We start from the raw sequence: 25,677 nt of genomic DNA, 5'->3' as shown, positions 1-25,677 counted from the left end.
GAGGGGAGTTATTTCTCCTGCTGAACCTGTTGGTGCTGCTTGGCTAATTTTAACCCGCCAGTTCAAAGAGCACAGGGACTGAAAGCAATGTTATAAAACCCAAGAGAGGAAAGAGCACGTCTGCGGCAGCACCTTGGTAAGACCTTTGTCTGGATAAGGTTTGAGCCCGTTGTGAATGTGTTGAAGTCTTTCGATAGTGTCTATTTTGGTTTATCTAAATTGCAAGCAGTGAAGTGAAACTTCTCTAACAAGTAATAAAACTGTAGAAGCAAAATATTTCAGTTGCTTCTTCTGCTTGATTGAGATATTTACAGTGCCACAACTGAACAACACTAGGCCTGCAATTTACCATTTACATTGAGCTTATCAGCTCATGTCACAGTAACAAGGTGAGTGCTTCCGAGCCAAGTAACATTGTTTTTGCATGAATTTACATAAATGTGCAAATGCTTCCCATAACTGTCTTTTTTCACTGCTGATTAGTTGTGTGACTTTTAGACCTTTGGTCTAGTCCGTATGGAAACAACATTTATTGGCTGGATTGCAGTGAAATTTGGGACAGAAATCCATGGTCACATGAAGTGTTAGTCTAGTGACTGATCCTCTGACTTTTCCTCTTGCGCCATCATGAGGTTTACATTTGTGGTACAGATGTTCATGTTTCCCTCGGGATGAACCGTAATAACTTTAAATTGCCAAATACGTTGGTTCATGGTTAAAGTTTAAATCTGTATGTCAATTTTCTTGCAGGATAACAAAACATCTGATTCAAAGTGCTGTTAATATGGTGAGTCACAGATATAATTCTTCTTTCATTTTTAAAATTAGGATTAATCATACAGCCTTGATGCACCATGTTTAATATGCTCTATTTCTATCCCCATGCTTCTCTTTAACTACTCTCTCATCTCAGTTTCACTCCCTCTCTTTCTTATCCAATCAGAGTCATCGTTCTCGAGCCTCCAAGGTGCGGCAGCATGTCCACTGTGATTCCTGCTACAGTCGGCGCTGCAGGGCTCGGGTGGAGGTCTCTGTGTGCTGTGCAGTCGTCCCCTGCCGCCTGCACTGTGGAGCTCTCTTCCACCTGTGTAAAGAGGAGGATCACCTGCTGCTCTGCCCTAACGTGAGGGTGCCTTGCCTCAACGCTGGGTACGGCTGCCCGGTCCACCTGCCCCGCTCCTCGCAGGCAGCCCACCTCCAGGTGTGTCCGGCCAGCGTGGTGTGTTGCTCCATGGAGTGGCTCCGCTGGCCGACTGATGACACAAACCCACACAGTGACATAACCCTGCAGGAGAATGTGCTGAAGGAAAATGAGGGGCGGGATGAAGTGGCTCTGGATTTTGCCATGGCCATGGTTGATCAGTCAGACCTTTACAGCCGCCTGAAAATGAAGCCCCTCTATCCAGAGCTGATGGAGGAGGAAGAGGTGGAGGAAATAAAGGAGGAGAAGAAAGAAGAGACGGCAGTGGGAGGGTTTGTCAATGGTGCCACAAACATTGATGCCTGTAAAGGTGAATCATGGCAAATCATCAATAAAACACTGATGCTTCCTTTAACAAAATGATGTCTGCTAATAAACCAACGTCTTTCGGCTTTTAACTGCAAAAATCTGAGGATTAAATCATGTGAGATTAATAAGATACGGATGACTTTTAAAATTCAAAAAACTTTTGATATGCACATGTACATTACCTTCAGTCTTTCAAACCACATGAAATATTGCAATTTGTTTATCTAATGTCTTTTTCTCCCATGGGTCCCACACATCCATTCCTGCAGAAAACAGCTTGTGTCAGAATACTGTTGAAGAGACTGTACAGAACAGTGCGGGACAGCGGCGAGTCCTCAGCACAGAGACATACAACCTTTCTGAGATGATGTTCAGCATGGAGAGAGGTGGCTGTGCCGTCGCTCAGGCGAACCTAGACAATCCCAAACAAAACCCAAATCCTGGGGAAAAGGGGAAGGCCCAGAGTGAGAGAGATTCAAAAGAGGCTGAGAGGCAAGACCGCGGGATGAAAAAACCAAGTGCAGACGTCAAAGACACAGAGAGGGAAGAGGAAAACTGCCATCAAGCAGACACAAGTAAGACAGGGCAGGCCCCGTGGCAGGAGGGGGTGCTGGAGCGCCTGGGGCAGGAGCTCAGCCCACATGAGTACAACATGTATATTGTGCATCATGGGCGCATGCTGATCGCCTTCGGACAAATCGAGGCCTGCACGCCAAGGGACAAAGATTTTGTCTATGGCAGCCTGGAGCCTATTCCAGTCCAGACCGTGCGCTCTTTCAAGGTACAAGACAGTTGCCTTGTTCTGATAATTGCAGCCACTGTTGTGTTCATATGCTAATGTAGTATATTCTTATGTATTTCGTCCTATAAGGTCCCTGACAGTTATCACTACAGGCGGCGGGTTCATCTGTATGACACGGCAGCGAGGGCTCAGAGCGAGCCTCGCAGCGTGGACACATCAGACCTCGGGGTCAAAGAAGACGACTGGTTCAGTGACGAAGCAGCAGCCACCCTGCTGGGCTACGCTGAGAAGGAGGTCATGGGTCACAAGGTCAGTCAGATATCTGTGACAGTATAAATAAAATTATATAAACTGTACGCATAACCAGATGAGGGAGATGAAAGTGGAATTTAGTAAAGTGTATGTCTGGTGTTTTACTTTGTGGACACATATCACCACATGTATGGAGTGCTGCAGGAGTGAGTCCTAAAACTCAGAAATGAGTTAGCATTTAAGCGCTTGGGTCAGATCCAGTTCGGATATGGATCCAGACCTGGCACACAATTGGACCAGATCTGGCTCCAGTCCAGTCCAGATCAATTCCGGATCTGGACTCCAAGACTCAAAAAATCTGATCCACACCGGTATTGGCCCGTGGACACCGGCCCAGGTCTCTTGTGCAGATTTGGCCCAGATTTTATGATGGCTCTGGGCCAGATCTGAGCCAAACTATTTATGTAGTATGAAACTGTGACTGAAATATGGCCCATTAAAAGTACATGTTAACCAGCAGTAATGTGTAAGCCTTAAAGGAGTAATACTCGAATTCTCTTCCTCGCAAAGTAGCTCAGGTTACTGGAAAAAAAAGTTACTGGATTTGTCACTTGGTGCTAAAAGTCTAGCGACAATTTGTTTTGATACAGCAAATTTGTTAGGCACCATGGAAATGAATGGAAAACAGTGACATCCTGGAATGTGTCTAAAATGATTTAGGACTGAAAATACATGCAAAAATGGGTGTATGGCCTTTACCTACAGTTAATCAGGTCATGTGATCAATTGGTTTCCATGCAGATCAGCCAGTCAAAGGCAGCCGATGGGCTCTATGTTGACGTGGGAACACAGACGCACTCATTCCGCTCGGCTCCGTTCAAAAGGAAGACGACTCTGGCGGAGGTGATGGTGGACAGACCGCTGAAGCTTCGTCTGCAGCTGCAGGCAGAGAGTGTGAACAGCAGACACAGCAGAGCCAGCTGTGTGTTCTCCTTCCTCTGTGGCCACACCTTCCACCGCAGAGAGTTCGCCACACACGTCAGGTGTCTGTCAACAGTACTGATGTGGTCCTGTTTGAGTTTGTGGTGTGAATGTGACTTCTGCTGATCTCCTTACTCCTATCACATGTGTCATTTCATCAGTTTATCTCTCTTATCTCAAAGGGCTAACATTACAGTAATACATGTTGATTTGTCTGAGGAACAGGATGCAGCTGATTGGAAATGTCAACTGGGACAATAAATAGGCTGCTGTTCATATAAAATAAGAACAAATCCTGTTTCTATCTTTTACATTTGTCCCCCACAAGAACATGAATGTATTTCCTTAGCTGTGAGACATGTGAAGTGAGTTTAATGACTGTAATAATCATCATCTCCTTTCCAGGAACGTCCACAGTGACATCCAGACATGTCTAAGTGGATGGTTCGAGCAGAGATGCCCCCTAGCGTATCTGGGATGCACCTACAGCCAGAGGAGGTTTCAGCCCTCCACACATAAGGCCACCGTCTCCTACAGGTGAGCAGAACTCACAGTGATCCGATTCCTATAGTTGGGTCTACAAAATATCATATTGCTCTTGTGCTTGTATTTAATTTAGTGAACAAATCATCTTTTTTTTTTTTTTCCCACTACAGTCAGCAGCTGAGGAGTTTCAGCTTACGTCCGACCCTCGAAGCCGCTCAGAGAGAGGGGGGGGGTGAGGCAGGAGGAGGGGAGGACTCTCTGAGCTCGCTGCCGTACGAGGTGCTGTGCCACGTGGCCACTTTCCTGGACAGTCTGTCCTTGTCCCAGCTGGCTCTGGTGTCCAGGCTCATGAGGCAGGTGTGCTCCTCTCTGCTGCAGGAGAGAGGGATGGTCACCCTCCGCTGGGAGAGGAAGACCTACTCACACAGAGGAGCCAAGTGGAGGGCCAAACCTGTGAGATATACTAAATCATCCAGTCCGTCCACCGCTAACTGTGATGCATGTTTTTCTTTCCTCCTGACTCTTCTCCTGTTTCCCTCCAGGTGTGGGAGTTCAGTCGACTCTTCTCCTCAGTGGATTCTTGGCGTATGGCCGACATCCCTCCTATATCTGCTCATCTAAAAGTCTGTCCTTACTATGAGGCCTCTGTGCACAGTGAGCCTGTTCCCCTCCCCAGCATGAGCATGAAACAGGGGCGCAGCCAAGAGAGAACGAGCCTCATCAACCAATTCACAGGGGAACAGATGGCAACAATGAAGAAACTGGTTTAACACTTCCTGCTGTGTGTTCTTTAAATTATTTATTTATGTATTATTTACAGTGATAAATAAAATCATCCTGAACTTCTGCAGTTTTCCTTATAAATGATCCATCTAATGTTCAGTATTATGGGATTAATGGCCCAGGCTATATGTACAGCTTTAATTAATTTACTGCTACATACAAACTGTATTATGATATTTGAATCTGGAGGATAAACTGCTACAGTTCCCTGCGTCTTCATCGCATGCATCCCCTCTCTAAATTGTCTCCTGTCTTTGAAGGGGATATTTGTAACTTTTCTCTGCCGCCAAACGCAGTTTCTTGCTAGGAGAGTCGCTAAACAAGAGCTTCAGCCATCGTTGCATTTACAAGACAAGAGGTTATAATACGCCCTCTGGGCAGCGCTACGTCTTCATTTTCATTCTTCAATGTGTGAAAATCATGTTAAACAAAATATTAATCATAGCAGTCTTTTTGGTTTATAACATGTCTGGAGAGGAACTTTAAAACTGGTGCCACCTCAGCCAGCTACAACATTCAATACTGCTAATACTCAATTACACTAACAATGATAATATATTTTTAACTCTGCGAATCGGCACTATTTTCCAAGCAGAGCTCACTTCTGCCTCTGAATATGTAAGAATAGCCTCATATGATGCATAAACTTTTCCAAAAGACTGGTGGAAAACAAATCTACATTGTGTCTACACTTTAAGTCACTATCATTTTAGGAAATTACAAAGACAAAATCCTATTCCCTGTCTTGTTGCCAACAGCTGGTGGCCTACCATCATTTCCATGAAGCTCCTCCTCCTCCTGCTTCGTGGCACTGATCACCCCTCATACCGGGCTGCTTGTTGTGAATACAGCAGCGGCACCGTACTGCACGTACAAGCAGAAGGTTATGAGGAGGTTATTTCGACTGACTGCAGCAGGATCCGTTCACACTTAGAGAAACGCCATTCAGCTGCAACAGTGAAGCGTCTCACCCCGGAGCTTAAAGAGAAACGAGCGTCAGTTTGCAGACTGGACGTTTTGCACGAGCCTTTTGTTTTCTCCATCTCTGCAGCATCAAGGACGGAGATCTCGGTGCGATACGGGGATCCATGAGAAACGCTTTGAATAGGATACCGCTTCAGTATCACGGTAGGCCACGGTCAGAGTGATGAATGTACAGTTACAGGTAGACACTGAGCACTACTGACCAACGGTGCAGAAACCATAAAGCTTTTTATGGGCGAATGAGATGAAATATGAGAGTAGGCTTCAGCAAATAAGCTTACAAGAGAATTACCCAATAAACCTCTTAAATGTTGCAGAAAGACAGCACTGTAACATAAGCTAGGTCTTTAGTGGTTAGATACAATATTATCCCTCTATTGAACAGACTAACAGATGGTTCATCACTCTATTTTGATGGAATTGACACTTACTATCCAAGCACTGTTGTATGTCAGGGCTCAAACTGGGACACCACTGTGATGTAAAGAGCTCTACAGGGAATTCCTAATACATCCAGATACCAACATCTGTGTGCAGGTTGTGTGGGGGTTCAGCCATGGATGCTGGGAGGCTGGAGCAGCAGGTGGCCAGTGTGGAGAGAGGCATTGCCTTCCTGAAGCAGGAGCACCTGGCCATGCTGACGGGTCTGCAACTGGAGATCACACACCTGAAGAGGCGCTGTCATGGTCAGTCTACCGGTGACCTGCTGCTCTCCATCTCTTTATGTGTCTCTTAATCACTTTACTACCTGTCTGTCTGCTTGTCTGTCTGTCACCCTGGCTTATCTCTGGCTCTATCCCTCTGTCTGCCTCTTGTGCTTCCACTGCTGCTGTTTGCAGAGCTAAGTTGTGAGCTGGACTCCAGGTTTCCTGACAGAAACACAGCAGGTAAGATATTACAACTCCCTGCTGACGGGGAGAAATGATATGTGGGAGATGCTGAAATCTTATATTATCATTACTGAGAGGAAAGGTTGTGCAGAGGCGGATCGGGACAATAGAGGGACAATGATGAGCTGTTGAATGTTGTACATTTTTTAAATATATATTTATAGTCATTTGCTTGACAATAAACATTATTTCTGATCATATTTACTCATATTTTAGCTGTGTAAGGTTCCATATGTGTTTTTATCATTACGAATATGGATGCACTGATTGATGCACCAGTGCCTACTCTGATATTGACTTTTTGAAGCGACTGGCTATGACACATTCTGATATCAGCTGCATTCATCCCGTCACAGCGGCGTATGGAGTTAGTTTTTAGTGCCAGAGCTTCCTTAGCATCATTTCACCTTATATAAAAATGATCAGCAATGAGTTCTATAGTGGTAATGCAGGTACTCAGCACTGGCAGAAGCTTTCAGCATCAGTGTTGGGAGAGAAAAAGTTGGATAGATAGATAGATAGATAGATAGATAGATAGATAGATAGATAGATAGATAGATGTAGCAAAAGTAGCAGATGTGCAGAGTGATCTCTGAATCATAGAGCAGTAAACTTACTTTATGTATATGTGTATTATTTATTTATAACACACATTTACACTAAGTGATAAAACAAATGAAGGAGGACAGAAAAGCACTATGAAAAGAGAGTACGAAGTGTAATATGAGAAGGACTGATGAAGCAGATGAAATGAGGGCTGTAGAGAAACAGACCAAAGAGTGATCTCCTCATCATCCTCCCTGTGCTCTGTTTGTGTGTGTTGTGCATATATGGTGCAGTCCTTACTGTATGTGTGTATGTGTGTTTCTCAGAGGAGGAAGCAGAGCTGGCAGCACGCTGTGAGGCTGCAGAGCGTCTCCTGGAGGACCAGCAGTGTATGATGGTCGCTGTGCGCGGGGAGCTGCGGGCCGGCCGGGCACGAACATCAGCGCTCGGTAGGAGCCTCAGGGAAGAAGAGCGTCGTTTCCTGGACGAACTGAAACGCCGCAGCCACAAGATCACGCTGCTGAGTCGTGAGCTGCAACGCCAAAATGTCACCACCACGACCCTCTGCCACGAGCTCCACACTGCACGCTTAAAACTGTTCCAGCAACGGCAGAGCGCCAGGTCTGCTGCAGAGGGAGAGGAGGAACCCAGAGGAAAGGATGAAGAAGAAGGGGAGGAAGAGGAGGATGAGGATGAGGAGGATGAGGATGATGAAGGGGAGGGCTCAGACTGGCTTCTGTCACCACCTCCTCCGGCCTCTCCCAGCCAACCAGAGGCGAGACACAGGAGGCGTGTCACCCTGAGGGAGGAGATGGTCAGAGCTTGCGTCCCACAGGAGAGAGTGACATCACCGCGAAGGCCACACACAATGCCCGACCCTGCCCTCTTCTTGGTGCCACTTAGATACCGCCTCCTTCGCTTGAACCAGCCAATCAGAACGCAGGATGCAGAGGGGATGGAGGATGAGTGGGAGGATATAGAAGACAGCAGGGTGCACAGGAGGGTGGACATGGGAGCAGGAGAGGGAGAAACTGCTCTGTGATGAAGATGGAGAGGCGACGTTGTCTTCCAGCGGGTCTCGGCCAACATCAATCAACATCTGCTGCAGTTATTCTAGAAAAAGCTTAAGATGAGAGAGCTGTAACCTTGTGATTATCTGTAGATTTCAGGAAGTGAGTTAGATATTTAGAGTTAGTTGCACAAGAATGTGTGATCTACACATAGACGTATTAACGGAAACTGACACACTGAAGGTACAACATGCTACTTTGAAAATTTGAAGAACTGAGTGGGTCAAGAAAGACTGAATAGTGGTACCGTTTCGTATGGATGCCTTTTGATTTTAACACTGTTGATCACAGCTTTTGCCTGTAATTAGTAGCCTTGCCTCTGAGTCTATGAACACTTACACCGTACTGTTCAAAGTGGCAACTGCTTTTTCACTGCAGCAGCCGGAATCCAGGTTCAGAGTCACTCAAGAAGGCAAAGGGACATTTTGTATGATTTGCACTTTATTAAATTCATGCAATGTGCCTAGTAATGGCAGAACAGCATTTCTACTGTCATGTTGTCTGATTTCAAGTTGTTAATAGGTTTGACATTTTGACTTGTGATAGTAGGAGCACAGGTGTGACTAATAACATTAACGATGGCTCTGTTCTGTGTAAGTGCCCCAGTGAGTCTTGACAGTGAGCCAGCATGTACAATACCAAGAGCCAGAAACTGAAGCAGCTAAATGGAATTCAGCCATCATTCATTTTATTAGCTGCACCTGTGCTTTTTCGACTGTGACGACAAAATGTCTTATATGGAGAAAGAAGTCTTATGTTATCAGCAGATGGTTGTCATGGTGCTCAAGGTTTTGTATCAAGACCCCAGTTGCAGTTTTTACAGTTATTTCTCAAATTGCTCTACAGCATAAACAATTATTGGATTGATTGGTTAGTCGATCAACAGACACATAGTGGGCAACTACTTTGAAAATCAATCAATCACGTTAGGTGTGTATTTTATTACTATAAATGGAATATCTCTGGGGTTTAGAATATTGCTCAGACAATTAAAGATATGTGGTAATGTCACATTTAACTAAGAAATTGTGATGGGCATTTCACATACTTTTACATTTTATAAACCACACAACTGATTGTTTAATTAAGAAAATAATCTGAAGATGAATCAATAATAACCTTAACAGGTCGCACTTTATTTTAAATCCTCCTAGATGCAGTATACATACAGTTTATACCACAATATGATGTAGCTGTAAGCTGCTATAAGGATATTAAGCATTTATGAATGTGCAGCATTTGTAACCAGTTACAACTTCTCCTATGAAAACATGTTTTATATTATCACAAATGTGTTTTACTACATTGTCATTCATTATGTTTTTACAGCAGAATTCAGTTATTGGTGCTCACAGGGGGAGTTATAGTGGTGAACACATACATGAATAAATACTTAAATCTGCTGTAGTGTGCTATAAACTATTCATTAAATGTTTATATACTGCTTATTGATGCTAGAGAGGGGGACTTCAAGTAAACCCATACGCTTTCATCTCAAATCCTGGCACTGGGTGGCAGTACAACCTAACCTAAACCTCACCTTGACTGGGATGAAAATGTAAAGTAGAAGTAAAGAAGTCGAAAGTAAAACTCGACACATATAGAGGCTTTAAACTTTAAACTCTCATTATATGTTTGTGCACCATGCAGTGTTGACATAGTTAAATGAAAAGAGGGAGGGGGTGGAGAGCTCAGAGGAGGTATATATGCAGGATGATTGTGATGACTCACATTCTGACCGTCCTTCATCTGGGGAATCTGCATTTGGATCTACTACACAGATTTATTTGCAACGTGACACCCTGCTGAATGACATAGACGTGTGCGGAAGTGAATCTTTATTATTATTAACATAGGCCACTAGTTATTCAATGATATAAAAGACGCAGTGAACAAATGAAATGAAAATGATAAAAAAAAAATGAAATGAACTCACTGTGGAGAAAAACTGGCATTATGAGTTGGTAAATGAACATGAAAATATACTGAAAGAAAAAAAAATTACAATTGTATTTATTTAAATAACTTTACAGTGACATTTTTCAAATCCATTTATAGACTGTGATTCTATATTGACTCGTTTATTGACAATTATGATGAGATATTGAGTCATTCAATCACTTTTCAAGTATTCAAGCACTAATACAAAACTACAACATTACTCACATGTTGTATTCAGTGTGTCGTACACCTGCAACTCGTCTCCTAGCAAACGTCCCGTTCTAGAATGTTCCCACAGTTGTCTTGGAGACCGTGCTCAGAATGTTAATGTATCTCTGCAGCGCTGCCATGGCAACCAAAGAGCTGTGTTCCAGCTCATGCCTAATAAAAGTGTGCAAAGTGACCGGAGACTGAATACTGTTTCCAGGACTTTGTGCTTGGAGAGAGACGTGCTGTGTCATGCCTGTCATTTTCACGAGGGGGAAAACAAATGTGACGATGTGCAAGCCCCCATGCTGCCGCTATTTATACACCTTGTGCACGTGCTCACATTCAAGGTTGATAGAGAGTGCATGGACTGGTGTAAGCACAGGAAGTTACATCATAAACGGCAGAGAGGTTGCCCTCTTCTGGACTTGGATAGGTACTAAGTGTGTGAATGTGCATGTGTGTGAATAGAGGGCCTACAGGCTCTCTCTCACAGCTGCTCTCCAGCAATGAAGGACAGACAGGCACACACACACACACACACATGCACACAGTTTGTGTAACGTGGTTTTCGCAGCAAGGACAGGGGAGCCTCCTGCTGTGGAGGAAAGCCTGAGAAACTCAGCTCACTGATTTCAGCAGAGGAGACTGGAGATGATGACACAGACTGGCAGTCTCCCCCTCTCTCTGCACTGGCTGGTAGGACCCACAGATTGATTTCACCAATGTCATATTGGGTCTGTTTTATTGTTCTGTTGTTTGAGATATATGCACATGTTTTTCTGCTGCAACTGTTTCCTCATGAGCTTGAAAAAGGAGTGTTACTCTCTAATTAGGTGCCAAGACATCAAAATGGTGTCTATTCAGTTATTTAGTGTTTTGATTTAGACAGTTTTATGTAGCAAACAAATTTAACTTAGAGGCATTTTTTTTACTCATCGTATCTTTTCACCTGTTTTTCAGGATTCCCATATATCCAGCATCATTCCAGAGCTCATCTGATGAGATTCAGTCTATGAGGTTTTCCAGTTCTTTCCACTGTAAGGTGACACCGCTGAAATAACACTTCATAATCTTCCTGTCATCAGCTGTTGTCTAAGGCTCTTAGCTGCTTGTATTCACACATGCCACACAAACAGATACACACATGTGACAACGACAAAACCTTTTGCAGTTTATACTTAGCGGCTTGATTCAAAGTGATCATGCATTTGATATTTTCAGAGTTTCGCTGCGCTCTCTGGATGAGAGTTTCGGATCAGTTTCTCTTCTGACTACAGTGGTTTGGGGGTAGTCTGAGGTGCTATATTGCACCTATAACCACAGTGATATGACAGAATACTAACCACACTACACTTCTACATCACTGCAACAAGCTGAGACTTCAAACCAATGTAAGTCAGTGAAACAAGACTTTCAGCTGCTGTTAAATAAAAAATGCAGTTTATTTCATCTGTTATTTTATACAGGTTTAATTTTAAAATTATATCAGATCCCATTGAGGTCACCAAATATGGCTGAGATCTGTTTTTGCATTGTTGCTGTAGTTTCCCTCTAAGTTTCTGTTAATAGCTTGAACTCATATAAACACTGTGGTCTTTTCTCCCTTAGGTCACCTGCACAGTTGTATGCTGTTTTGTGCACAAAGGCACCATGGGAAATATAGTTCAATGCTGCCAAACACTGTCAGACTACTTTAAATGTAAGGACACACCGGCCCGGGGGGAGGCGGAGAGGTCCCCTCTGCTGTCCAGTGAAGAGAGCGACTGTGAATCGCCATGCCTGCCGGACGACCTGGAGGACGACCTGTTACCCTCCTCCAGCGGTGTGACGAACCCGGCCCTCGAACCGGAGCACTTCCTGTTTCCCGACATCATCCTAAGCAGCAACCTGGGAGGGGACGTGACTCTGGTGGAGCCGATGGTGTGTCTGCTGGTGTCTGAGGAGGAAGAGGGAAGAGGTGATGGAGTGAGGGTGAATGAGCCAGGAGATGGAGGACAAGATAGGAGCAACACGGGGAGGAGCAGGGGGTATTCTGAGGTTGAGACACAGACAGAAATGGAGACGCAGATTGGTATGGGGGTGCAGACTCAGACAGAGTCACAGACAGAAGTTCAGACGCAAACAGAAATGCTCGTGTGCAGTAATCAGACTATGGAGAGAGAAGTAAATACACTAACAAGCACTGTCACTACAAAAGAGATGGCGGTGGATGTTAAGGAAGAACATGAAATATTGAAACAGGTGGATGTGCTCCTGGAGATACAAACAGATACACAAACATCACGAGAGAGACGCTCGGAAACTGTCACTACTACGCCGCCAGAGAAACAATATATGAGGATACCGGGCTCTGGAACCTGGTCTGACAGAGAAGCTTTTGCAGAGTTAGAAGAGTCAGGGAAGGTGGAAAGACAGACCGAGAAAAAAAATCTGGCCCTCAGAGAGGAAGCTGAACAGGAGAAACTGAAAGAGAATCACATCCACGAGCAGACATTTAAAACAGAACAAAACATGGCGCTAAATGAGGAGTTAAACACTGACGAAGAGAGTGTCTTTCAGTTGCAACAGAAGACTAAAGCTTCTCGGGGAAATACAGACATTCCCTGGACCGAGCGCCACACTTTTCAGACACAGGAGGACGTAAAAGACAACGAAGGAAACATTCAATCAGAGCGCCCTTCAGTGATGCTGACTGAACACAGTGTAAACAACATGGATGAGAACACTGTCGTACAGATGAAGCTGATAAAAAACAGCTCTAACAACACTGATATGGGGGAGAACTTTGACCCTGCCGAGTGTCGTGGAGCCCTGACACAACAGAGGAATCAGGATAATGACCAGATGGGAGAGGTGACCGAGCTGTCAGATCAGAATGTAAATGAAAAGGACCATAGCATGATCCACACAGAAACAAGAATAAGTCCGTCTGAGGACCACACACATCAGACAGCTCATCACCCCATTTTGAATGCAGAACATACTCAGAGCCAGGAAAAGTTGCACCCGCCAAAGAGGGAGGAGGCTGACAACAGCAAGACTGGTCTGCAGCAGGTTTTGGGGTTGGAGACAGCTCTGCAACAGGTGGAGGAGGAAGGATCTGAGATGAAGCAAATTACCTTGTTTTTAGTTGACAGGCTGTTTCTGGCAGCACCACATGGCAAAGGTGCGTTATTTTATTGGACTGGATTATGTATTAGTACTGTCATATTCAAACATGTTCCTTCTTTGCACTATATGATTTTCTTGTCAACATGTAATTAAGTCCTGATTATCCTTTTTTTTTTATTTCACTTCTGGGTAAAATGATTCTCCATTTCACACAGACAGCTTATGTCCTCACAGCCTATTTGTGTCTCTTATGCACTGTTGTCAACAGCACCTCCAAGTCAATCTGAGGAAAGCCCAAAGGATGATCATCTGGAGCAGTCAGATCCTGATAAAAGGGAACAGCTTAGCATCCGTGACATAGTTGATCTCCAAGAGACAGGCTTTATTGTCAGAATTCAACCTCCAGGAACAGAAAGTTTTGAGCTCCAGGTTCTGTTGTACTTCTGTCATTAATTTCTCCAAGATTCTTCACTTTATCTTCATGTCTTTCTGAATCACTCCAATCCAACTCTCTGTCTCTCCACAACTCTCAGGTGTCAGGCCAGATGTTGGTGGCGGAGCTGCACCAGGTGCTGATGGACCATGAGATCACCTGCCACCGCACCTGCTTCTCTCTCCAGCTGGGAGGCACCACGCTTGACAGCCTCACAGAGCTGCGCTCCATCCAGGGCATCCAGGACGGAGCGCTGATCAAGTTGGTGGAGGGTAACTGCCTCATCTTTTTCTCTCTTCTTTTTTCTGATAATTAAAAGTGTAGTCCACTTGGAGAGCAGCATTGTTTTATTATGGACCTGTGACACATTGTCACAAGAAGGCTCACACTTTTAGTCTGAAAAATGTTAACCCCTCATTCAAGCCACACAGGTGACAGACACATGCTTTCTCTTTATGTCTCGAAACTGCTCAGGCTCAGATCATCAGGCCGTGCAAATGTGGTGAAAATGGCCAAATACCAAACCTCATCCAGGAAGGTTTACAACATCATTTATGACACAGCACAACCACAGTTTACGTTTGCTTTGATAAACATCACCACCAACTAAGAATTATTTCTGTCTCATGCATCACTCACTTTAAACCTAACTATAAATGTACTGGTCACCTGCAGCTGCCTTCTGTGGAAAAATACAATATTTAGATATTGTGTATTGTCTATTTTCCAAGGCTAGGTCACCTATGAAGTGAAGAAAATATGTTCACTATATAGGATTGCATGACAATGTCGTGTTTTCTTTGAGTTTTCGCAGGCTATGCCTCAAAGTTTATGTATGTCACTAATTTTGACAATTAATTTGACATATATGCTTGTCTTATCCTGCACTGTCTTTGTCTTGTCCATAAATGTACTGATTTGTTTGTTACCTTCTTTCATGAAATGCAACACAGCAACAAGAAATACCCTCAGTTAATCACACGCTTGTGGAAGATTGAATTAAACTATTTAAAAGCATCTCTCGGGATCTCGTTGCAGATTCTTATTCAGTGCGTGATGCTCGTCTTCATCTCAGACATGTATGTGATCTTCTGAGGAGCCTCGACCCTGCAGATGCGTACAACGGAGTGAACGGCAGCTCACTATCTTACCTCACCTTTTACACCAGAGGAGACAAGGGTAACATTGTTCACTTGCACCTCGGGCTTTTGTCTCGGCCTTTTCTGTCAGTAATCATTCAACCCTTCCACCTCCATATTCGTCCTTTCAGATTATGAAAGTGTGGCGAAGAGGCGTGTCGCTGAAAAGGAGTCTGTTGACTGCAGCCCTCCAGAATACATCCTCCCCGGATGTAAGGACCGACCACTTACCCCACTGCAGCCCGTCAGAGATGACTGGAAGGTGGGAGATCAGCTTTTGATATTGCAAATATGACTTGTTAAATATATAAAATTCAATAAAACATACTCATTTAGAAGCAACAGTGGAATTTTATGAAAATATCATTACAGCCGTTACAGTGCCTGCGCGTTCTGACCATGAGCAGCTGGAACCCTCCACCCGGGAACAGGAAGATGCATGGGGACTTAATGTACCTCAACGTCCTGACTATGGAAGACAGAGAACTCAACATTACATCCTCTACCCGTGGTTTCTACCTCAATCAGTGAGTGTTAAACTGTTCAACCACTGCGAGTTTGCCAATCTGTGATTAATGGACTGGCAGGATATTTAATACAGACATTCATGGTTCCCAGTCAAGATATTTTAATGACTTTAAATGATTCACTTACTTTTCCACAGGCGCCGACAGCAGGTCAAAGTTTTCAGTTATTAAAGAAATATCTTATATGGATTGGCACAGACACATTTGCACAGACATTCATGGTCCCCAGATGATGCAGTTTGTCTGATACTTTGTTTATGACCAAATACCTGTAGAACGAATATCATTCCCATCAGCTTCAGCTGTACTTTGGGTTTAGTGTATCAGCATGTTAGCATTGCCAATGTGAGCATTTAGTTCAAGACACAGAGCCACGAACATGACCTTTGACTCTAAATGTGTTTCTGACTATGAATTTCCTCTGGACGTTGCATTTCTTCCTCTCAAAGTTCCACAAGTAAAAACCAACAACACTTGTTTACGATGAGGATTGTAGAAACTTATCTGGATTCAACTACAGTTCATTTGTTCTGACTGCTCCAGGTCAACTGCCTTCAACTTCAACCCGAAACCTGCAGTTCCCAAAATCCTTTGCCACTCTCTAGTTGAGCTGCTGAGTCAAGTCAGCCCTGCTTTCAGGAAAAACTTCACTGCCCTGCAGAAGAAGAGGTGAGCAGACTTTCTGTTATTAAGTTCGAAAATTCATTCATTCAAATGACATGTATCAATATCCTATCAATCCAATAATACTTTCAACTCAATAGAAATTCTCACACCCATACTAACCTTGCTAATGGAAAAATGTCTTCTGTCACCTGCTTTAAACCAGAGTCCAGCAACACCCTTATGAGCGGTTCGCAGCACCTTTTCAGGTGTTCACCTGGACTGCCCCTCATGGAGACCACGCCCTCGACTGTGTCAGAGCGGAGGAGACACACACCAGTCACATGGGCCAGGACAAGCACACAGCTGGGCAGGTTGCAGACACAAATTAGGGGAAATAGGCTAAATTTGGAAATGCAAAGATATATAACATATATAACTTATCTAAGGCTGACTGACAGTCTGATAGTGATGATGATGCTGATATCTAGGTTGTGTGTTATGGCCACAGAGTCGGGAATGGAATGAGGAGCTGCAAGGATGCAGAGAACTCCCGAGGAACTCCCTTCAGGAGCGGCTGCACAGAGAGAGGAGCATATTTAAGGTGACACCACATCTTCTTTCCATTGTTCTCCCAGTTATTGGTTAGGGAAGCAGACTTGTGACTGTGCCCTCACCCCTCCCCATCCAGACCAACAGTGACTTTGTTGCCGCTGCAACACAAGGTGCCGTGGCTGTTATCGACGGTAACGTCATGCCATTAAACCCAGGTGAGGCGCCTCATATGCAGATGTTCATCTGGAACAACCTCTTCTTCAGCTTGGGCTTCGACATATCTGAGCACTACCGCCCACTGGGGGGCAACACTGCTGCTCATGCTGCTGCCATCTGCGACTTGAGAGGAGCACAGGTAGACATCCTGACATGAAGAGTGAGGTTTACTGTTTTATCTGTACTGTCTAAAAATGCAGGTTCAGGGACAGTATTGTGTCGAATAGCTCTGTAAGGTTATAATATCTGGGTATTAAAGGGAAAACAATATTCATCCTTCAAGATAATAACCTTCCCTGCAGTCGCATTGGCTACCTTTCAGATTTTCACTTTCAAATATATCTAATCTAATCCCTTCCCACACTGTCAGACTATTTGTAGGAATGCTTTCATGTTCTTGTCATTAAAACAAAAATAATTAAATTGCTCTGCCACAGGCATACGCATCTGTCGACACAGAGGGGCTTCACACACTTGGGACAGCTGTGGTGGATTATCGTGGAATCCGTGTTATCGCTCAGACAATTGTTCCTGGGATACTGGAGAAAAATCAGGAGCAGAGTGTAGTCTATGGCTCGAATGACTACGGAGCAACTGTTTTTACGCACCCCAGGTAACACACAGACACACACACTCACACAAAACAATAATGGCTAATATTTTAGGGATTGGGATCTTGATCAAGTAATCCTGACGTGAATTTGATCAGAAATATGTTTTACCACAGGTTTCTGGAGCTTCTGGATAAAACCAGTAAACCACTGAGAATCCAGCGTCACCAGGTGCTCGACCACAACAACATTCCAGTGGAGCTGTGCTCTGGCATTGAGACCAAAGGCATCCTGGGTAATGACGGACGACCTTACATCCTGGACCTTCTCCGCACCTTCCCCCCAGACCTGAACTTCCAGTTCTCAGAGACAGGCGAGACGAGGGAGGAGGTGCCAAAGGAGTGTCAGAGCTTTGGTTACCCACGGCGACATCGTCACAGCCTGGCCAGCCTGAGACCAGAGCTGATAGAGGCCTTTGTCCAGCACAGGTGAGGAAGAGCAGATGTGGAGCCCTTTGATGAATGTTTGAACACAAATTTAACCAACAATGGAACCTGCAGGAGGAACTGAGAGTTAGAAACAAAGAACCTTATAATTGTTTTCTGCTGCAGGTATGAACTGTATGTCAGGATAGTGGCCCAGGAGCTCAACCAACTGGAAGAGCAGGATAACGCCACAGAGCAGAGTGAAGTGCCGGTCTGTGAGCCAAGAACTGGAGATACAGTCACAGCCGGTGCTGACAAGGGTGAATAACACCAACTACATGAAATTGAATTATGAAACCTATTGATAAACCAGGAGATAACAGGCTGTGATATAATAGATGACACTATAACAATATAAATTATTAGCTTTTAAACCGACATGGATGTGAAGTCTTTAAATCAAACTACAACTCCAGCAGCATATGGGCAAACTCCACCTGCTGATGAAGACCATGTGATATGATAAATAGCTCTAGAACAGCTGCTAAATAAACCTTGTGGTGACATTTTTTCTTAAAAAGATTCTCACTGTTATGTTTATTAATAAAGTTACATCACAGTTAATCACCCCTTGAAATGTGCAAATTCTTTTGTAGAATTGCAGGGAAGAGATATGATCATGAAAGCTTGTGAGGCTGTCGGATCAGTGAGTGACTGTCGCTTTGACATCCGCTTCAATCCTGATGTTTGCTCTCCAGGTATTGGCTTGTGCACACACACACACACACACACAAACACACACACGGTTGTGGATTTAAAGTTTAAAGGGGAACAAAAGTCAGACTAAGATTGAATGTGTCTGATGCAGGCGTTCGTTTCTCATCTGAGTTTGTTGAGGAGGTTCAGAGGCAGAGGAAGATGTTGTGGGATGCAGCTGCTTTTCTGCTGTCGAATCAGATTCCAGCTGTGGTGAGTCTCATGAGGAGCATTAATGTTCACGCTGTCATGTGCGTGAAGTTTAAAATGTGTGATGTTAATGATGATGATGATAATGGTGTGTGTGTGTGTGTGTGTGTGTGTGTGTGTGTGTGTGTGTGTGTGTGTGTGTGTGTGTGTGTGTGGTAGCTGAGGGACTGTCTTGACCACACATCAGTGCCGATGGATGGGGCCACCCTGACCTCAGTGCTTCATCAGCATGGTGTGAATGTTCGGTACCTGGGCACGCTGCTGAGGGAGCTGCACACAGTGGAGGAGAGAGGGAGACTCAGCCACATACAGGTACTAACAATTATTAACTACAGCACATGTATGTAAAGTCGACAGGGCTGTCTACCTCTTGTCCAGCTGTCAAGTGAAGAAATATAAATAAATGCTCAATAAATTAATATTTAACAAATGTATTAAACAAACCCCATATTTCATATGAATATAAAACATATCTTTATATTACTATTATATTCTATAGTAGTGGTAGGATTGTGAGCACTGAGTTGGCACTCATCAGGTAGGGATTAAGTGACAGGACAGATGTTTTGGACATGTGTTGAATTTAATAATTTAATTCTTTGTCACACTACACTCATTTAAAATCTTCAATACCCTTTGTGATCAGAAATCATTTTGAAATTTGCTGTATGTATAATTTATCAGTCTGCTGATGTATAACAGATGTGGCTTGAAAATCGTGCAAATTTAATGAGATGAACTAGGATTAGCTTTCCAAAGCCTGAAATAATTGAATATGTTTCACGGTAATGCAGTCTTAGACTCAGCTGTTGGAAATGAATATATTTTAGTCTTTTTCACACATTTACGGGACAGACAAAAGATGATCATTACCAAGAGCTAAATGTGTTCACTCAAAGAAGAATAAGACTATATATGCTAATTGTATCACACTTTTCTTAGCACAGTTAGAAACATTTTTATCCTCATTCTAACAAAGACATGAGAAACAGTATGAAAACTATACAGTAAAACATAAAACCAGATAAATGACATACTAATGATAAATAAAGCAAGATTATATTGTAGAAATCATACAAGTCTGTTAAAAGCTAGTTTAAAATGTGTGTTTTTAGGTGATCTTTAAAAGAAAATACAGATGTAGCTGCAGATTATAAATAGGGTTTCATTTCACAGTTTAGTTGCCATGACAGAAAATTCAGGTCACTCTTGACTGCAAGTCTAGACTTAAAACTGCAAGAAGGTCTTTTTCTGGTGACCTGAGACTGTGCCCTTGTACATATGGGATATATCGTACAGCTAATGACCCTGAAACCCTTGTGGTACACCACAAAATAGGTTTATAGATGGGAAAATAATGCTGCCAAGTTCAACAAAAAAATGCCTTGTGAGCGACAGAGCTTCGACCATTCACGACGAAGTTGCAATCAAAGTTTTTTCTACAGTTCTTGGTCAAAAGCTTAAGTTATCTCTAATCATTTTCTTTCATAATATGATGGACGCTGTCTTCCTGATCAAATCACTGATCAAATGTTCCCTCACAGAGAATTTCTATCAGTGAAGTCTTCATCAGAAGTGCAAAACACATCTTCAGGACCTATCTACAGGTGACGTGCTCAAATAATGTAAACACATAAAATATTTAGATATAAGATTTAACAATCTAGCACAAATTTTCTAACTTATATCTTATTTTGTCCCAGGATGTGGAACCCGCAGCCTTCTCTGCTGCAGTCAGTCACTTCCTGAACTGTCTCTTGAGTTCCTCCTCCTGCGTCCCCGACTCCTGCTCAGATGAGCTGCTCTCTCGTCGCAGGAGCCGACGTCGGCGGAGCCACGGGAGTCGAGTTGCCATGTTGACAGATAGTGTGTGGGCTCGACTGACCCCGAATGAGCTGTGGGGCAGGATCAGGACTGAGGCTGGAGATTATTACCACTACACACTTGACTGGTACGTGTGTGTGTTTATATGTGTGGCTGGATATGTGCAGCAGGACTTTACACTTTCATCCTCTCTGTGTTCAGTGACAGTGTAGATGAAGTAATAGAAAAGCACGGCCTTCAGAGGATCTCCCTCCTGAGAGAGATTGCCATCAAGACGGGCATCCAGGTCAGATATCTACCATGCTTCTCTTCATGTTAAATTAAATGTTCTGTCTATCTTAAAGCTGCTCTAGGAACTGTAAGTGAAAGCACACCTTTTGTATCATTAAAAATTATATCTGAAGCTGCAAAAGAGAAAGTTGCGACTGATACTGCTTTACTTGACCTAGCTGTCACAGGCAGGACATTTTCTTGGCTCCAATGAGGTGGGCAATAGGGACTAGAGAGAGAAATAGTAAATGGTAAATGGACTGCAGTTACTTTGCGCTTTTCTAGTTTTATCGACCCCTCAGAGCCACAGTCACCCAATCATACAGCGTTTTTTTCCATATCACACAGGCCTTTTTCTATCACTCACACACCGATGATACATCGAGGGCAGTTTGGGGTTTAATATCTTGCCCAAGGACACTTCAACATGTGGGCTGGAGGAGCCAAGAATCAAACCATGTAAAAAACCTGAAATCAAAATGCAGCTGTTTCCCTTCTGCCCCTTCTTCCTTTTCTCTGTATTTAGGTACAGCTGAGGGAGTATGTGTTTGAGTCTCGACACAGGCCGGTGTTCGGTGAGGAAGATGTCGTCAACATGTTCCCTGTGGTCAAACATCTCAAACCTTCAGCAACAGATGCCACACAGCTTGTGCAACAGGCACAGGTGGCAGTACAGCAGGGTGAGAGACGCAGACACAAGTACAAACACTTACAACTGCATGAAATACAGTAAATGTGTTTACATTTAACTAAAGTAACTAAACCTTAACTGAAAGATCCATTACTATTGTAGTATCGTATGTTGTACTTGTTGTATGTTTTTAATGGTGTGTTTTGTTGAGCTGATTGTATGTATTTTTATTGTACTTTCTTTGGGAGAAGCCAAAGACAAATTTCCAGTGAGGTGGACAATAAAGTCAATCAATCAATCAATCAATCAATCCATTCAGCATATATCACCTGATATACACTTTACATGCTTTACAGGAGAAAAATCCAAATACTTGAAGCACAAAGAGGGAAATTTGTACTAAACACTGTAACTTCGGAAGTTGATTTGACCAACGTAGACGGTCGATATTAGCTTCAGCTGAACTTCACGATTCACCAGTCAACTTAAAAATGGCCATGTACCTTTCTTTAAGATGTAAGTTTGTGGATACCCCATCAGTGGGTCATTCAAAATTTGCTCTTCTTATGTTACCGTGGAATTTAACACAAAGGTATGAAATACCAGCCTCTAAAACACAGACACTGATCTCTCAGATTTGGATTTGCTGAAAGGTAAAATCCCCTGGATTCAGTGTACTTCACGTGAAGAGAAGATATCATTAATGTAGGTGCATGCGATGCTCATCATTGGTGTTTTATGTTTGCTTTTAGGGCTTCTCAAAGAGGGCTATGAATTGATCAGCCAGGCCCTGACTCTGTTCAGCAGCGTATGCGGGGTCCTACATGAGGATGTGTGCATGTGCCTGCGTCTCCTGGGACGGCTCAGCTACATCTTGGGGGAATATGCAGATGTAAATATGCATTACAATTTATGTCATGACCTTTTATCTACCCTGGTTCCAGACTTGTGAATAATTACCCACATATCAAGTTTTTTTTTAAGCTATCATTTGCTCTTTGACTATTTTAATACAAACAGGGAAAAATGAACATCTGTGAGCTTTCATAAAGAATTGTCTCTCCGTGTCTCCCAGGCTCTCAGCCACCAGGAAAAGGCTGTTATGAGCAGTGAGAGAGTCCAAGGTATAGACCATCCACAGACCATACAAGACTATGTGAGTTCCTTCACCTTCTCAGTGATCCACTGACACACTGATTTTCTTTTAAAAACCTCTCACTTAACTCTACTAATGTATTATCTAATACTTGTATCCTCACGTGACAGTATTCTCCTATCTGTGATTCAGACTTATCTGGCACTGTACTGCTTTGCCGGAGGCCAGCATTTGACCTCCCTGCAGCTGCTGTATCGTGCTCGGTACCTCACCCTGCTTGTGAGTGGAGAAGACCATCCGCAAGTCGCACTGCTGGATGTAAGTGAGACCTCATCCACGAAGTGTTGCATTCTCTAAATAAATTTGATGTGATCGGTCAATTCTAGACATTAAAGGGAGTTTATATACATTCTTTAGTCAGTGCTTTATTTGGTTAGTTAAGAAAGTTTGAAAATAAGGAACAAATTGAAAGAAAAAAATGCCTTTAAGTACTGTTAGGGAGACTTTATAGGATTATTAAAATGTTGGATCAAGGCCTAGTGTTGAAGAAAACATAAGGAAAGACTTTTTGCAAACAAACAAGAAGGGGTAAGTGAGAGAAAATACAAGAAAATGCAAATAGGCAATAGACAAATTGAAGCACATCATAGGAAAACTCTGAATCCAACCATGAGAGAGTAACTTTCGGTGCAAGGCTTCTACATGCAGTCACTTTTATTCATGCTAGAAGATATAATCACATCTTATTTGTGTGTTTGAAATGATCTATTAACGTCCCTGATGTGCTCCACGACATCAGAGTATGCTGGGTCTAGTGCTTCACGGGCTGATGGAGTATGAGCTTTCCCTGAAGTTCCTACAGAATGCCTTAAATTTAACCTCGAAATACCGCGGTGCCACATCCCTGAGGCATGCACACAGGTAACGTTACAAGTTTATCGTCATATTCCTCTGTTTTTCTTTACATTTTCTTTACCTTTATACCTTTACATATCTTTACCTCTCTGCCTCTCCCTGTCTGTCCTCTGTGCAGTCATCATCTGCTCGCCACCGTATACGAGACCAAAGGAGAGTTTCGATCAGCTCTGCAACACGAGAAAGAGGCTTATTCAATATATAAGAGCCAGGTGTGTTTTAAAATGCTGCAATACCATGTTTGCTGGTGTTATGCTGATATGCTCGTCATTCTAACTGAGAGACTTCATTTTTGCACGTATGAAGGTTGGTGAGAACCATGACAGTACGAAGGAAAGCTCAGAATACCTGAAGAGCCTCACTCAGCAGGCTGTGGTCCTTCAGAAAGCCATCAACCATATCTACAGTAACACACCTAGTGCCTGTATTCCACCTCCAAAGGTTTGTATTGTTTGTTAAGTCCATTTCCATAAGTATTACGCCCATTTCTGGTTGTGTGACACTTTATCTCATCTGTGTTTCTCTCCAGTTTTCCACTCCGAGCCTTCCTGCAATCCTTCAGCAGCTCAACCTGACATGTGGAATCATTCTCATCCCCCTCAGGTGAACAGTAAAGCACTCTCAGTTATGGCATCAATAATGCGATTGTAATGATAACCTCACCTGCTGATTATTCTGATGAAAGTCATCCTCACATTTGCAGTACTTTACATATTATGTATTTCTCTGTAGTGCAAAAGAAGTCGCAGACCTGAGGACTGAGATCAAAGGAAAGGAAAAGCTTCAAGTGGAAGAGCTGGAAAATCTGTTATCAAAGCAAAAAGACTGCAGAACTGCACACAAAGGACAACTACACTGAACTACGGACTATTACAATCTCCTGTCAGACTTCTGTAAATGACCACAGACAATGAGCAACAATGGCCAAGGAGAGCCAGGCACATGGCTGGTGTTAATAAGTTGGTTAGCCTACTTTGGACAACAACTACAGTATAGGCACAGACAGGTGTAGAAAGTTTGTTCTGCAGTTGTCTGTGAAGGACTGGATGTCGAAAAGAGCCTTATCTTATTCAAGCTAACCAGGATATAGCGTTTGTTGAAATATATGGAATCCATGAATGAACCCTGGAGGCTGTAACTTTGATGGCAAATACATAACTCTCATCCTTTTTGTCACAGAAATGCATAAACCCTAGACTCTAAATAAAATGAAGGATTAGACTGCTAGATTACTGGAAAAGCACAGTATGTCTGGGCCTACTGAGAAAATAATATAGCATCTATGAACTAAAAGTCCAAATTTCTTACATTTTTGTTGATATCTTCTTGCAATTCCCTGTGTGTCCACTGGGTTTCACACTTGAGCCATGAACACTTCTCAGAACATGACAGAAAATGTGTCTATGCCTGAATATTAAAATTATCTCTATGAGTGTTTTGGATGTGCACTAGCAGCCCATTACACCTTAATACACATTGTTGTCATTAATATCCAGGTGACTGTGGGGAAACAATAATAATCTTAGAAATTGTTCTAGATTCTATGAGAACATGTCAGATTAGTGGTTTATAAATGGCATAAGATGGAAATCAAAGCATTACAGTTTGAACTGGTATTGTTATGATTTGTTATATTATTGTTATATCACGTGACATTTTCTGGAATTGGTCCACAGACATAAAATGTATAATTGACTGTGAGCGTAGTAAATTTCATTTTAGAACTGTTATTTCACTATATGGCTTACCACTGTTAATCTGAAAATGTATTCAAATAGTTGGTGTAAAATTATTTGAAGTGCTATAGTTTCCTGGGAGTTCTTCCATTATTCACCATCCCATTATTCACCATCTATGTAGCAGCTGCATGATTCGTCATCATCACTAGGCTACAGTCTGTCCTTCTGCTGCTCATCTCAAATAAAAACGTATTATTTACTATTAATATTGTTCATATTCTAAATTGTGTACATAGTCACAGTAATAAAAATAACGCATATAACTTAAAAATTATAGTGTG

General features: G+C 43.0%; 3 protein-coding genes across 5 annotated transcripts; all 3 read left to right on the top strand.

The window, feature by feature from the left end:
• The first annotated feature begins 51 nt into the window (after positions 1 to 51).
• Positions 52 to 4,817, top strand: LOC111647445 (F-box only protein 40-like). Of its 2 annotated transcripts, none has more exons than XM_023397047.2 (9): positions 52 to 136; positions 751 to 787; positions 944 to 1,511; positions 1,780 to 2,291; positions 2,382 to 2,561; positions 3,306 to 3,547; positions 3,891 to 4,022; positions 4,142 to 4,424; positions 4,514 to 4,817. In XM_023397047.2, exons 2-9 carry the CDS (start codon positions 785 to 787, stop codon positions 4,739 to 4,741), a joined length of 2,148 nt encoding a protein of 715 aa, XP_023252815.1. In that variant the 5' UTR covers positions 52 to 136; positions 751 to 784; the 3' UTR covers positions 4,742 to 4,817. The 2 variants fall into 2 exon arrangements, with proteins under 2 accessions (XP_023252815.1, XP_023252816.1); XM_023397048.2 differs by lacking the exon at positions 52 to 136 and adding an exon at positions 162 to 389.
• A 714-nt stretch (positions 4,818 to 5,531) lies between these two features.
• On the top strand, positions 5,532 to 8,727 carry LOC111647439 (coiled-coil domain-containing 92B-like). Of its 2 annotated transcripts, XM_023397040.1 has the most exons (4): positions 5,532 to 5,882; positions 6,276 to 6,424; positions 6,578 to 6,625; positions 7,501 to 8,727. In XM_023397040.1, exons 2-4 carry the CDS (start codon positions 6,295 to 6,297, stop codon positions 8,214 to 8,216), a joined length of 894 nt encoding a protein of 297 aa, XP_023252808.1. In that variant the 5' UTR covers positions 5,532 to 5,882; positions 6,276 to 6,294; the 3' UTR covers positions 8,217 to 8,727. The 2 variants fall into 2 exon arrangements, with proteins under 2 accessions (XP_023252808.1, XP_023252809.1); XM_023397041.1 differs by lacking the exon at positions 6,578 to 6,625.
• A 3,282-nt stretch (positions 8,728 to 12,009) lies between these two features.
• LOC111647426 (clustered mitochondria protein homolog) lies at positions 12,010 to 25,602 on the top strand. The gene is made up of 28 exons (XM_023397025.2): positions 12,010 to 13,561; positions 13,775 to 13,935; positions 14,040 to 14,211; positions 14,978 to 15,118; positions 15,210 to 15,340; positions 15,451 to 15,605; positions 16,149 to 16,274; positions 16,435 to 16,582; positions 16,720 to 16,812; positions 16,900 to 17,118; positions 17,417 to 17,592; positions 17,707 to 18,018; positions 18,142 to 18,275; positions 18,612 to 18,713; positions 18,824 to 18,924; positions 19,081 to 19,233; positions 20,466 to 20,528; positions 20,625 to 20,872; positions 20,947 to 21,031; positions 21,542 to 21,695; positions 22,399 to 22,538; positions 22,722 to 22,802; positions 22,935 to 23,060; positions 23,542 to 23,663; positions 23,776 to 23,869; positions 23,964 to 24,098; positions 24,187 to 24,260; positions 24,390 to 25,602. The coding sequence occupies exons 1-28, from the start codon at positions 12,046 to 12,048 to the stop codon at positions 24,514 to 24,516; spliced, it is 5,289 nt and encodes a 1,762-aa protein (XP_023252793.2). The 5' UTR covers positions 12,010 to 12,045; the 3' UTR covers positions 24,517 to 25,602.
• The last annotated feature ends 75 nt before the right edge of the window (positions 25,603 to 25,677 follow it).

The sequence above is a fragment of the Seriola lalandi genome, unplaced genomic scaffold (genome assembly GCF_002814215.2).
Source record: "Seriola lalandi dorsalis isolate HSWRI2012SDOR001 ecotype SW California unplaced genomic scaffold, Sedor1 jcf7180002054995, whole genome shotgun sequence".
Taxonomy (NCBI): domain Eukaryota; kingdom Metazoa; phylum Chordata; class Actinopteri; order Carangiformes; family Carangidae; genus Seriola; species Seriola lalandi.
The sequence above is the reverse complement of the archived record's forward strand: the minus strand, read 5'-3'. Positions and strand labels throughout refer to the sequence as shown.